Genomic DNA, 13,949 nt, shown 5'->3' on the forward strand with positions numbered 1-13,949 from the left:
CCCCCGCCGGCCGCCGCCGCGCGGCGAGAGGGAGTTCCCAGAGCGGCCGCGGCCCCGGCCGGCCCCTCCTGCGCCCTCCCCCTCGCGGCGAGGCTGCCCCGCGCCCGCGCCCGCCGCCCGCGCCCGCCGCGATGATCTTCCCCAGCAGCAGCGGCAACCCCGGGGGCAGCAGCAACTGCAGGACGCCCTATCGCAAACAGGTGAGGCGGCGGCCGGGATGCCGCGCCGAGGCCGGCCGCCCGGCTTTACAAAGGGCGCCAGCGCTCGGCCGGACACCGCTCTCCTCCTCGGAGGGACCGGACTGGGCGGTGACCTTGTTTCCGAAGGAGGCGGCCCGCGGGGATGGCTCGGGCCGGTGACCTTAGCAGGGGAGATGCCCTCGTCTCCGCCGGCCGGGTGGGACGAGGAGGAAGGGGAAGGGGCGGTGAGGCAGCCGGATCGGAGAGCGCGGGGCCAGGGGCTTCTCCCAGCTCTGCAACAAGTTTGGGTTTTTTTTTTTCCCCCTGAAACCTTTGTGTGTAGAAGAGTACGATAATAAGTGGTAACATTGGTTTGCAACAGTCTTCACTCGGAACCTGAAAGAACCTGCCTGATTCATAGCAAACCCGGAAGACCAGTGTGTGTGTGTGTGTGTGTGTGTGTGTGTGTGTGTGTGCGCGCGCGTCCCCCCCCATATATATTTAAAAAAAAAAAAAAAAAGACGAAACAGGAACTTCTGTCACTTTCTCAAGGTTTTTAGTTTTCAGAAGCACAGGGAAATCCTGTGACATCCTAGTTGCAGAGATACTTGGATAAGCCTGAGTCATACACATGCCTTTTCCTATTTTAATACCGTTTCATACATTTTTTAACAGATTGAACTCCAAAGGCACTTTAGTGGTCAGATCGAAATCCCCTGCCGGGAAATAGGAGTGGAGCTGGGAGCTTATAGTTTTGGCCTTTTGTTTTGTTTTTCATCTTTGTTTTTAAAAGAAGGTTACTGAAGCCATGTTGTGATAAATCTCACAGAGCCTTTCAGCAGCAGCAATAACAAAACCTAGCTTTAAATTATGTAAAAAATGTGCAGGTCTGTTTAGAAAAGGTTAAACTGATTTAGAGGTCAGTGGCAAGAGGCTTGTTGAGAAAACAAAAACACGATTGCAGATATTTTTCTTCCATAATAAATCTCTTGTCTACATCCTTAGCTACGGAGACAAATCAATTAAGTTATTATCCCAATAATGATACAAGTGAACTCTATCCTTCCATCCAGACCGTGGCTCTGTTAAGATCATGACAGATGCCTGGTGATGCCTGGTGGCTTTCCTAAAGACATTCACAGGATTATTGATTATATTTAGTCCTTTTTGTTCTCAAAGTCATTTGGTGGGGGGGTATGTCTTAGCATAAGTACATGTCAAAGTAGGGCTAATTTGATCAAACAGTTATGGTGTCACAAAGTATTATTTTCCAGTCTTTGGTTCTTTTACTTGTTAGCTTTCCCTTGAAAAGGCAGTAAACACACCCTTGTCTGAATGCCCTGGTTGCCCAAGTCAATGTAACTTTTACCTGGTTTAAGAAAAGCTCTCTCTCTTTTTTTTTTTTTTTCATGAAAAAAAAGTGCATTTCTGACTTGTCTGAAGTATAATGCTAAAATTGTCTAGATTCAAAACCAGGCATCTCTAAAGTCATTTCGTGTGGCCTCATTTAAAATAAATGTACTGGGATCTAGCACACTTACATCAGCTTCACCCATGATGCCAATTCACAATAAATATTCTTCTCCTGAACCCTCCCCCCCCCCACCCCTCTCTACCTGAAAAGGTGGCTAATTATGTAAAGGCCTTGTGTATTCATTTATTTATTGTCAAAACCCGGCGGGGTGTTAGCTCTGAAATGGGGAAAAGGCTCTGAGGGCGAGGCCCTTTTGCTGTGAGGGGCTGGAGGTTTTGTGTGTAGAGGGGGACAGCCTGCTGGTCTGGAGCACGCTGATAAGATGCTCTTCTTTTCACTGGGCTCTCCTTAGATTCAGAGACTAAAAGGGCTGACTGAATCAGAAAAACAAACAGACTTTCTTTTTTCTATAGGCAAAGAAAGAAATGAATGTGTAGGCATTATACAGACACAAGACCCCGGGTACCAGTGGTATTTGAGTCAAAGGTTTCTTTTGTTAGTATTTAGCCATTCACTGGGAAAGCACACTTCCAGCGTGGGGACCTGGTTACCATGAGTGACTTTGTGATCTCATCCTGGCTTCGTCTAAACGAGAAATGCAATTAATGCTTTTTGTAAGATTTTGCGATGTTAAGCTTGCACCTTTCAGTTCATATTAATTTGTTCATTCTGATGAAAGAATAGGTAAACTTTAGGTGTCTAATGTGGTTTGATTTTAATCTAGAAATATAGCTGATTTCAAATAATTTGCCTAAAGAAAAAGTTGAATATGAGGAATACCTAAAAGTCATCTTTGGAAAATGATATGAAAATCATTTTTTTCCATATATGTTAGTAGTAGCTAACCATCACTGAGCACCTCACTGCCTGCTGGTCAATGTGTTAAGTGCTTTAGGTGGATTAACTAATTTTAGTCATCTTGACAGTCCTATGAGGCGGGTAATAATATCTCCTTTGCAGTTAAGAAAACTGAGGCATAGCTTAAGTAACTTGTCCAGTCTGTACAACCCAAAGGCAGGATTTAGATAGACCCTGGCAGTCAATCTCTTAAAACCACCACACTGCAACTGCCTGCTTATGTGCACATGTCAATAGAAACTCACACGGAGCTCATCTGCATCACTGCCTATTGCCTTTCTCATCTCCAAAGTTCAGTTTAGGGATTCCTCCTGCCTCTTTTTTTTTTTTTTTTTTTTTGAAGGGAAAGGGTGGAGGTTGTGAGGTTGGAAGCAAAGAATGAGGTGAATGGATGATATGGATGATGGGTTCGTGATATTTGAAAGCAGCATTTGTGTCAAAGTATTGTTTCAGTGGAGACTGTACAATGTCTTTAAAAAGTTTGTATTTCACATGTATAGGAGTCAGGCAGTTTTAGTTCAGTGCTCATCTCCCTCCTGCCCCATGTAGTATATCGAGGGCATCAAAAAGCACTGATGTCTGTCATCATCTCGGATAAACAGGATTTTCCTGCATCGCAGGCCTAGGAGCACATTAGAAGTACACCTGCTTGGCTCAGGTCAAAGTGAGAGGCTTTGAGTGAAGTGATAACCCAGTAGGCAGTATGTGAACAAAGATGGTTTATTCAAGTCTTGGTGGAGAAGTGTGTACATCCTGTTATTGTTGCCTATGACTTTCAGATACACAGTATTTCTTAAGCATATCCAGTCTGTATGAAAGTGCCCCCACAGTCTAAACAAAAAACATTTATCAGGACCTCTGTAGCTGTGAACCTATTTTATTGGTTTCAAAAAAAGAAAATGCTTTATGCTACAGCCTTGAAATAGAGAAAATGAATATTTCGATTTTTCTTTGAATTCTTTTATTAGCCACTTCTCTCTCCATGTTTTGTGACTTCCACTTTAGAACTGCCTTCTTGGGGTAGTTGACTCAGTTATGTCCTGTAATTTGGCTTTTACAAACTGGCAGGTAGCAATTCCTTTCTTGCTGTATGCCCTAGTGATTTGCATTGGGGCCTTTGAGGTAGAAGGGTGAACACAAGAATTTGTGTGTGTGTCTTTTTCTTTACAAATGATATTGCCAGCAAATAGCTGTACTTGTTAAGTGTTGCTAACTTTTGATGAGTGAAGTACTTATCTCCCCAGTTTAAGTAGATTTACATAGTTTGCTGCTTTCTTGAAGATTAACTGGGTGTAGCTGCACGTGAAGAATCCAACAGTGATTCAGTGTTTGGCCTTGTTGGAGGATGACATACAAAGCTGTTGATTAATCCTCTTCAAGCACTTTCTGTTCACAGCAATCGATGTGTAGTAGATTGGGTTTTGTTAAGTTTGAAGATTAAAGTTGTGCATAGAAATACTTAAAAAAAAAAAAGAAATATTTAAATGAACACTCAGCTACTCCTGGTTTGTTGCTTTGAGAAGAAGGTAAACATACTCAGGCCACAGAGATTGGCAGTTTAGGGGAAGGTAGCAGAAAATTAAATTGGCGTGCGTAAGTAAGGTCCTACACTTTTTTTTTTAAGCTATCTCAGCGTCTTGGTGATTCAGTAGAATTTATGAATCAAGGAACTGTGTTTTAAACATGTATCCATAGCCATTTGAAAAGTACAGAATTCTCCATCTGTGATCACCCACTTTTTCTGCTGGGCATCCCTTTTGGCAGCTCACTACATTTTCTGTAGTTCACTTCGGGTTTTGAACACATCTCTTGTTTTCGTTCATTCTTCCCTTTAGAGACTGATGTCAACTGGGCTTCCCATCTATTGGCAATACTTTTCAAGCCCTTTCTTGGTGGTGTGTGTGCATGGGGGGATGGGGGGGGGAGTCTGTCTTTCCCACGTTTCTGAGAATATGTTTCCAAAAATAAGTATTTAAATAAGTATTTAAAGATATATAGATGATATTCCCTCCCAACCTCAACTATATTTAATCTTCACAACATCCATAGAAAGTAGAGAAGGGTCAGGAATTTGGAGGCAGTGAATTTCAGTGGCCTAGCTAGTGAAAGCTAGGTCTCTGCCATCAAGGCTGTGTCTGCCACCAGGAGAAGGAGAAGGAAGCCCAGCTGTAGCCCCACTACACTTCCCTTTACTTGGCCTCCCAAAGACATGTGGCACACAGAGCGTCCCAGATTTCAGCTTTGGGAAGTGTAGCTCTGTAATTTATTCATGTTTTTTTGTTTGTTTCGTAAAGGCCTTTACTCTAGGGTTGTCAGATAACATATAGGATGCCAAGTTAAATTTGAATTTCAGGTAAACCATGAATAATTTCTTAGTATACGTATGTCCCAAATATTGTGTAGTATTGTGTATTTTTATTCGCTCAGTCCAGCAACCCTGTCTCCTGGACTTCTTACAACTAAAATTCATAAAATATCATATAAATCGTATAAATATAAAAAATCATAATGATAAGCCCTATTATTCCTACTTTTTCCACTAAAATTTTGCCCCGTAGCCTATACTTTGAACCCTGATGATAAGGCAGATTTCCCCTTGTAACTTCTTTAACTGTTGCTCAGCCTAATTGAAAGACCCTGGCTTATGTGCTGGCTCTCCCACTTGAATGCTTTCCCCTTAACCTGTCTACGTCTCTGTTTCTGTTAAGGAGAGAGTAGTGCCCATTCCACAGGGTTGTTGCTGTCAATCCTTCTGGGAGGTGCTATTATTATTAATGTCCCCACAGAGCAAGCAACAGCGGGTGGTCCTGAGAGGCTCTGTGTGATCTAGGAGACCTTGACACAGCCTCTAAGAATGGACTATGTTTAGAAAGTGGGGACAGCCTCCAAAATGGTAAGGACCTGGAGCTTGAAGATGAGATTCTTTAACCACTGGAAGGAAAGAAAAAGAAAGAGAGGAAGGAAAGAAGGAAGGAAGGAACCACAAAAGTAGAAAAGTGCATTCCACCATATTTTAAAACAACTATTTCTGTATTGTGCTCTTATTAGCAGAGTTTGCCTTCTCTTTGGGGAAAGAAAGCCTTCAATCTTCATGTCTTTATTTATGCAAATATATGTTTGGAGAAGGAAAAAAAAGCATTGATCACTTTTATCAGTGAGAATTGCTACCTTTTAATTTGAGAACAGATTTGATTATTAGTATATGCATGATGATTTCCTGAATTCTTTCCTTTGTCTTGTTTGTATATTTGGTTTTCAAAGACGCCATCTCTGCATTACTCAGAAAAATAAACATTTTTTTTTTTTTTTGTCCTCGGACGTCTGTAGGTGTTTGGTGGGTGTTTGTTTTTAAACTCACATCTGTAGAGAATGCTTTGCTTAACACATTCTAAAAGCTTAGTAAATTTTGAAATAGGATAGACTTACCATGAGCAAGAAAGCAAGCTTTTTTCTGGAGTAAAGACAAGGTGAAAAATTAAATGGAGCAAACTAAATTCTGTGTTCAGGTAATGAACCAATATAGCTATTGTTTTTGTTTTAAGCTTGCTTATTTTTTACATTTAAACCCAAGTTAGTTAACATATAGTGAAATAATAATTTCAGAAGTAGAATTCAGTTATTCATCACTTACATATAACACCCAATGCTCATCCCAAGTGTCTTCCTTAATGCCCATCACCCATTTAGCCCATCCCCCACTTCCCTCTCGCAACCTTTAGTTCTCTGTATTTAAGAGTCTTATGTTTTGTCTCCCTCTCTGTTTTTATATTATTTTTGCTTCCTTTCCCTTAAGTTCATCTGTTTTGTATCTTAAATTCCACACGAATGAAATCATATGATATTTGTCTTTCTCTTGCTGACTTATTTCACTTAGCATCAATATAGCTATTGTTATTTAACACTTATTAAATGGCATCAGGGACAGAAAAACTTGATGTGATACAGAGTAGTACCCTAATAAATAGAATGATGTTTTGATTCCACCTTATTTATTTAAACATATAGAATTTCAAAACACTGTAGTATAAACACTATAGTAGAAGATTATATTCATATTTGTTAATTGTACATACGCTACAGTCTCAAAAATGAATTTTAAAAAAAGGACTGGAGGGAAATTGCCAAAATATTAACAAATATTTTCCTGTTGGTAGGCAGAATCACTAATGACTTATTTTGAGAGATTGTTTACATTTTTTTCAACCTTCCAGTCCTTGCTTCCCACAATAAATATATAATTCTTTGGTTGTCAAGAAAAAAATAAATGAAAAATGAAAAAAACTTAGAAAATTGTATTATTTTTAATGTCTAAAACTTGTGAACATCCAAGAAATTGATGTCATTGAGAATTTCAGCAAGTAGCATATAGGCATTATTTGTTTCTGTGCCTGAGCCTTGAGATGTGGTCCTTTCCTATGTTTTATGAATTTCTATTCTTATTTTTACTGAAAATTATTAATAGCATCTTTTTGGAAATCACTTTTACTGATGCATAGTTTTTTTATATTTATGAACTTAGTATTTTCCTGTTTCATTTATTTTTATTTTTTTATTTGTAATTTTTTAAATGTTTATTTTGGAGAGAGAGAGCAGGGAAGGGGCAAAGAGAGACACACACACAGAATCTGAAGCAGGCTCCAGGCTCTGAGCTGTCAGCACAGACCCCGACGCGGGACTTGAACTCACGAGGTGCAAGATCATGACCCGAGCCAAAGTCGGATGCTTAACCGACTGAGCCAGCCAGGGGCCCGACTATTTTATTTTTTTAACTGACTCCTTTCTTTTTGTTTTTAAGTTTATTTATTTTGAAAGAGAGAGGCAGAGAGGAGATAGAGAATCCCAAGAAGGCTCTTCACTATCAGTGCAGAGCCCGATGTGGGACTCAAAACCCACAAACCATGAGATCATGACCTGAGCTGAAGTCAAGAGTTAGATGCTTAACTGACTGAGCCACTCAGGCACCCCAGTATTTTCCTATTTTAAACACACTTAAAATACGCTTTGTATGTTCTGATGTTTTAAAAACATTTATCTACACCAGTTTATCTACATGAGTCAGTAAGGGGAAAATGTAGCTATATATATGAAATTTCTTATCCTAGATTATTTTTCCAGAAAGTAGCTATCCTAAATATTGAGGAATTGACCATTATCGTCTCTGTTTTCATTTGACTTACAGTTGCACTTAAACATAGCTGCTTTGGGGGCAGATTCCCCCACATTTAACTTCTACGTAAAATGTGAAAAACGAGACTGTTCTACTTATGTCAGAATCCTTTGGATTTATTTTATTATGAATGCTCATGACTATCTTCATCACATACTTCCTTTTTAGTTTTAGCTTTTTGAAAGGGCAGTGGAGTGGGAGGTGTGGCTTCTTTACAGTCGTCTTTAATTTATAATGGAACATGAGGTTTCAGTAAGAAATACACTGTTCAGATAATGTCAGCACTTTAGAAGCTGTTGTTACTGTGTAACCCAGGGGGATTTTCAGTATATCAGGGGAGTTTTAGATGTGCACCGTGTAGAGGCTGCGAGGCTCCAGAGTGAGAGGAGGAGGGAGCCTGAGGGAGGAAGGAAGAGGTGGGGGCTGAGAGAGAGAAGGAAAGCAGTATTGCCTTGTCTGGTTCTTACCGTGCTAGTTGGTAGGTCACTTTACAACATCTGCTCAAGTCTCATTGTTTCGGTGCTGTGTACGCAGGCTGAGCGCAAATATGTAGCTTTGTGTTTTGTATTATCTCAGATTATTACATCATGTTGTTTTCTTCATGTCATTCTCATCACGTAGAATTTCCTTCAGCTGTGTTCGAAGACAAGCTGTCTCTCCCCCTTCAGACAACTGCCCCAAATGGCCATTTTGGAAGACCATTCGTGATCAAACCAATCCTACCTAGTGAAAGATTCTAGAAATGACATTGTCTTTACTTTCTCTCTGTGTGTTCTCAGTTTTATAGGTCAGATGCGTCAGACCAATTCCAAGGGAGTGGATGTGTTCTTTAGTTTAACTGGAAGTTTAACAGACTCCAAAACATAGAGTTAAATAATTATTGAGTATGTAACCTAACTTAAGTGGTTTTGGGAACAGACATCATTCTGTAGGAAGTAAGCTGGTGGCATACAGGGGATACACTGCATCAGGGGAGAGGCTGTGCAGGGAAACCAGTCAGCGAGCTGTTAAAATAGATGGGAGATAGTGAGGACCCAGAAGAAGGCAGTTAAATTGTAGACAAGAGGAACAACCAAATTTTATAGACATTTGAATACATAAAGCCCCTAAAATTGTATGTAAAATGTAAAACCTGGGGAGAGGTTCCCAGCTTTCATCAGCTTGCCAAAGGGATCTGTGTCCTCCAAAAGATTTTATGACCACATGTGGAAGGAGAAGAAGAACTTAAAGATGATGCCAAATTTCTAACTCAGGAGATGGGATCGTTGGTTACATCACGGACGGTGACATTTCAGGTGGAAGGAACATTACAACAAAGATGGAAGATAGAAAGCATGGGCTTTATTAGGGGAAGAGTGAGCAATTCAGGATGGCCAGACTGCAGGGTAAAGGTTGGAGGGCAGAGGGGGATAGGGTCTAGTTTGCTAGACTGGCTGGATGGGAGAGCCTGAGTTTAGCAGGTGGGGCCCTGGTTGAAATAAAGTTGTAAAAGGGAGTAGTGGCAGTGTGGATGTATTAGATGGGATGGATTTAAGATTCTGCACACACAAAAATTGACGACAGTGGCTGTTGACTGGATGGGAGGTTGCTTAGTAAAAGATCCTAGGTTTCTAGTTTTAGATGATTAGGAAAATGAAAAGTCACTGCAGCCTTGCTTGCTCTGGTCTCAGTGGTAAGGAAGAACCCCACCATTCTGATACAGAGATTTTCTACATTTTTTTATGTGTTAAAATAAGTAGGGGGAAGGGTGTGCTAAATTCCAATGCTCAGACACCAGGGATGCAAAAGGCCCTTGCGTGTGCAAGTCAGTCTCATTAAGGAAGAATCGTCCAGCCTCAAGGGCTAGTAGCGCCCACAGTGTGAACCACTGTATGAACACACTTTGCAGCAAGGAGATGGTTGTATTTTTTTTTTTTTTTTTTACTACTCTCCTCCTGGGATTGCCCTAAAGTCGGTATAGAGGCTGTGTCACATGGGCGCATGGATTTTCATGTTTGACTAGACCCCCACATTCTCTGGAGTGCAGCATTTATACAGCAAATCTTTTCCTTGATGGTACATGTCATCTATGCTGTGTAGTCATCAATACCATCTATAGCGTGGCAAGTACATTCATTTTGTTAAAAGATCTCCCACTTCACTTCAACAGAAGTACGGAAGATGGGCAGACAGGGTGCTTCAGGGGTTAGGATGTTCATCCTACCACACTAAAAATTTCTGAGGAAAGCCAGTGAGCTCGGTTTGCCCAGCACCCTGTCACACATTACCCTCCCCAGGTAGAATTGGAGCTGTGGACACAATACTCAGAACCTCCTGAAACTTAAGAGGTGGAGCACTGCGTATAGGTGAAAGCACTCCGGGGAAACAGTATGTCCAGAGGAGTCTGGATAGACCTGGGGAAACAAAGATTCTGTAGCGGGAAATGTTGGGGGAATCCAGAGTGTCACAAAAGCCCAAGAAGAACAAAGCTTCAAGAAAAGATGGTCAGCTCTGTTAACAGGTTTCTTGGAGGTCAGGGAAGACAGAGGCTGAGTAAAAGGCTGTTGGAAATAATCTATTGGGAGGTCTTTGAAAGCCTTTGAAACAGAAGTTTCAATAGAGTAGTTTGTGTGTGGTGGGACAGGGAAGGGAAGGCAGGTGTGAGGGTTGTAGAAAGCACATTCCAGAGGGTTTAAGGAGTGAATAAGGGAGGAGGGTGTGTCTTTAGAGAAATTAGGTGTCCAAAGGAAAGAGTCCCTTCAGACAGCCTTGAGGGAGGGTTATCTTAGTATTTGACTATGGATGTAGGGTAGAGCAAGATAATAGAAAACAGAGGGAATAGGTGGAAATAGATCTTTAAGAAAGATTGACGCAAGGTTAGTCTTAAAGGAAAGGGGTCTGAGTGAGTTTCAGGTCAATGATAACTGGAAGGAGGAGGTTGGGAATGCTAGGGATGTCAAGGAGAAGTAGGAAGAACAGTGAAACTCAGTCCTTTAAAAAGCTTACATTTCAGTAAAGAGGCTAGGTCATCTGTTAAGATTGAAAAAGAGATGGTGGGGGAGGGATTGTAATTCTAGGCTTAAAGAGTATGACAGAAGATTTGGAATAATTACTTTTGGGAATTTGGTGAGTATTCAAATCAAGTAAAAAGATGACTGAGCTGTAGTGAGGGCCTCTGGGAGTTCAATAGTCTGAGTTGGCAAGATATTTTGACCCTTTTCCAGCAATAAATGGGGGAAAAGAATCTGGGTAAAGAGGGTTTGGCATTGCTAAGGTGAATCTGTACAAAAATTGAGAGCACTGTTATGGAGGTTAAAGAGACAGGTGAAATGAAAAGACATAATAAGCTTTGGGAACAGGGAAGGGCATGCAGGTTGTAATAAGATAAAAAGACAAGTCCTTTGGAGTGAAGGAAGGAGAAATTTGAGAGGACGTTCTGGGGTCAAGATCTTGAAGGTGGAGCAGTTTCAGGATGTTACCTTGTAGGGCTGCTGGGAGGATTAAATGAGATAATGTGTCTGGCAGGCAGTAAATGCTCAGGTGGTTATAATTATACAGATGTGGCTCTTGTATAGTTTATACCTCCCTATCTTCACTGTTATAATATTTGTGTAAATCAAATCATATTTCAAACAGACTTCAACGAACCATGAACCACAAACCAAAATAAAATACTGATTTTTTTTTTAACTGAACCACAAGTCCAGCTTAAGTTTTAAAATACACTGTCAAACTGTTTCAGAATATCTGAGTTGCTTTTGAAGAAAAAAAGGTGGAAATGGGTGTGGATCCCAACTCCATCACTTCTTGGACCAACTCGCCGACCGGCTTCCCTCCTTCCTTTCCTTTTCCTTCCTCCCTCCCTTCCTTCCTTCCTTCCTTCCTTCTTGGGTCCAAGCTTAGATTCTTTTTCACTTCAGAGTAGAAAATCAGGTGGATTTCTGGCTCTGTCAGTGCTATCTTTCTCACCATCACCGCTTTGTTAAGACCTCTCCTCCAGGAGCCTTTACACACCATTCCAGATACACCCATATGTCTTTCTCTGCCTTTCGTTCTATTTAGTGTCTTAGCATCTGAACTATCTAATTATTTCTCCTCACAAAGCATGTGAGTTCTGAAGGGAAGGGGCTAAATTTATTGGGTCCTCTCTGTGCACTGGACCTATGGCTGAGTACTTTTACATTTCATCGTCTCTATTCTACAACACCTCTGTGAGGTATTTCCTCTTGTCCTCATTTCACAGAACCTGGACAGTTTCAGTTGTTCACTCCAAATCCCTGAGAGAATGGATATATAACCTGGATCCTTACCCAGCTTCCAGGGCTTCTCTCTCCATTCCATCAGCGGGAAGGATCTCATGTATTGCTTTTACAGAAAAAAAAGTGGATATGGGTGTGGATCTTTATCATTTATTAGTTCACAGTTATAGAGAACACATTTCTTTTTCTTTTAATTCTTTTTAATGTTTTTTTTTTAACATTTTTATTTATTTTTGAGAGACAGAGAGAGCATGAGCAGGAGAGGGGCAGAGAAAGAGAAGGAGACACAGAATCTGAAGCAGGCTGCAGGCTCTGAGCTGTCAGCACAGAGCCCGACACAGGGCTCGAACTCACAGACCGCAAGATCATGACCTGAGCCAAAGTCGGATGCTCAACTGACTGAGCCACCCAGGCTCCCTGTGAACACATTGCTTAAACTTTCTTGGTCTTACTTTCCTCAGAGGCAAAACTAGATGTAATAGTTAATGTTATTGAGATGATTAGGTGAATCATGTATGTGACAGTTCTTAACACAGTACTTGGCACAGGGGCTCTGTCTGCTTCTCTCTTTCCTTAGAGTGTCACCTAACAAGTCAGTTTACACAAGAGCACGTTGGAAGATGGGTCAAGGAAAGCCTGGAATGATAATAGTGGTGGAAGATGGATCATTCTGTTCATTAGCAGAAAATACTTTGTGATGAGAAAGATCTAGAAATGAAACTGAGTGCTCATTGGTAAAATGGAAATGATTCTTCTCTCCATCCCTGACTTCTAGAGTGAAGGGTCAATGAGTTAATGTAAGATAAAGTGCTTTGTGACATGTCGACACTGTAGTGATATTACGGTTTCTGAAATGGATGCCCTAAACTATTATGTGACCATTTTGCTTTTCAGCGTCTGATTTTAAATTCATGAAGTGTATTGTTTAAAGCTGCTTTCCCCAAATTGTGTTCACTAAGATACTCGGATTCTATTAAATGTTGAAAGTGTTCCAAGAATTAAAATATTCAGTGTTCAAAGAAACTTGGGAAACACTACATACTATATGGTATTGTCTGGGAGAGTAACGGTATAAATTAGCATTAAAAAGTCTCTGAGAAGTCCTGCAATAAAGACATTTGTCCAGCTTTGTGCATTTCATCATATCCTAGGATTACTTGATCTTGGAACTACTTGTCCTAGAATAGTTACTACCTATATTCTGTGGGAATGTTTAGGAGACATTTATTTAAGGAGCCTTTTGCATTTGGAGTTGGAAGGATCTTAGATGCTATCTAGTGCAACCTCTTTAACTGACCCACAAGGAAATTAAAATCCAGAGACAGTGAGTGATTTGTCCAATGTCTCACAGCTTGAAAAGTCTCAGTCTTCTGATTCTTAGTTCTCCACCACCTTACCTTAAAAGTCTTGGCTGTTCCAAGTGTGGCACATCCTTGTAACTGTGTTTTCATATGAGGTTTTTAAAAATCATTTTCTGAATAAGTGGGCTTTTAGGGATGGTATGCTTCACATTACATTCGGACAAAATAAACTGGAATCTACCAGCTATCATCTCTTTTGTTTTTAATTTCTTGTCTCTTAGGGTTCATTTTTCCACCTATTTTATTGCTTCTTGAAGCATTTATGAAATCATGATTACTGACTTGGGAAATCAATCTAGTTTAAAATATCAGTGATCTAGAAAACCCACACATTCTAATTATTAATGCCCTCCCTTGCCCTCTAAATTTGTTTTATCGTTTCTTTCTTTCTTTCTTTCTTTTTTTTTTTTTTTTTTTGGTATAATTGGCTGTGGGTAGACAAATTTACATATTTTTAGCCCCTTCCTGCCTGACTTATTACAGCATGCAGAATTTGCCTTGTGGTTTCTAGGTTAAGTTCCTGTATAGAAGAAACCACAGTGAAGACTTTACAACCCCGCTGTGCGGAAGGCCCCTCCAGGACATGCTTCTCTGTGTTCTTGAAAAATGTGAACGACCAATTTATTCCCCTTTTTTATAATTAAGATATTTCAGTCACAGTAGTTCACGTGG

General features: G+C 40.6%; 1 protein-coding gene across 10 annotated transcripts in view; it reads left to right on the forward strand.

The window, feature by feature from the left end:
• RBMS1 (RNA binding motif single stranded interacting protein 1) overlaps positions 1-13,949 on the forward strand; it is a 217,522-nt gene that overhangs the window by 86,289 nt on the left and 117,284 nt on the right. For 3 of the 10 annotated variants that reach the window (XM_049616140.1, XM_049616131.1, XM_049616134.1), the window contains exon 1: positions 7-200. The exons of the other annotated variants lie outside the window; for them this stretch is intronic. Coding sequence is in view for 2 of the 3 variants with exons in the window: in XM_049616131.1 (XP_049472088.1) it covers positions 132-200 (69 nt within the window). In the remaining variant the exon portion in view is untranslated. Of the gene's footprint in view, positions 1-6; positions 201-13,949 lie in introns of those variants that run through there. 10 annotated transcript variants of the gene reach the window in all.

Source organism: Panthera uncia (assembly GCF_023721935.1).
Source record: "Panthera uncia isolate 11264 chromosome C1 unlocalized genomic scaffold, Puncia_PCG_1.0 HiC_scaffold_3, whole genome shotgun sequence".
NCBI classification, from domain to species: Eukaryota; Metazoa; Chordata; class Mammalia; order Carnivora; family Felidae; genus Panthera; species Panthera uncia.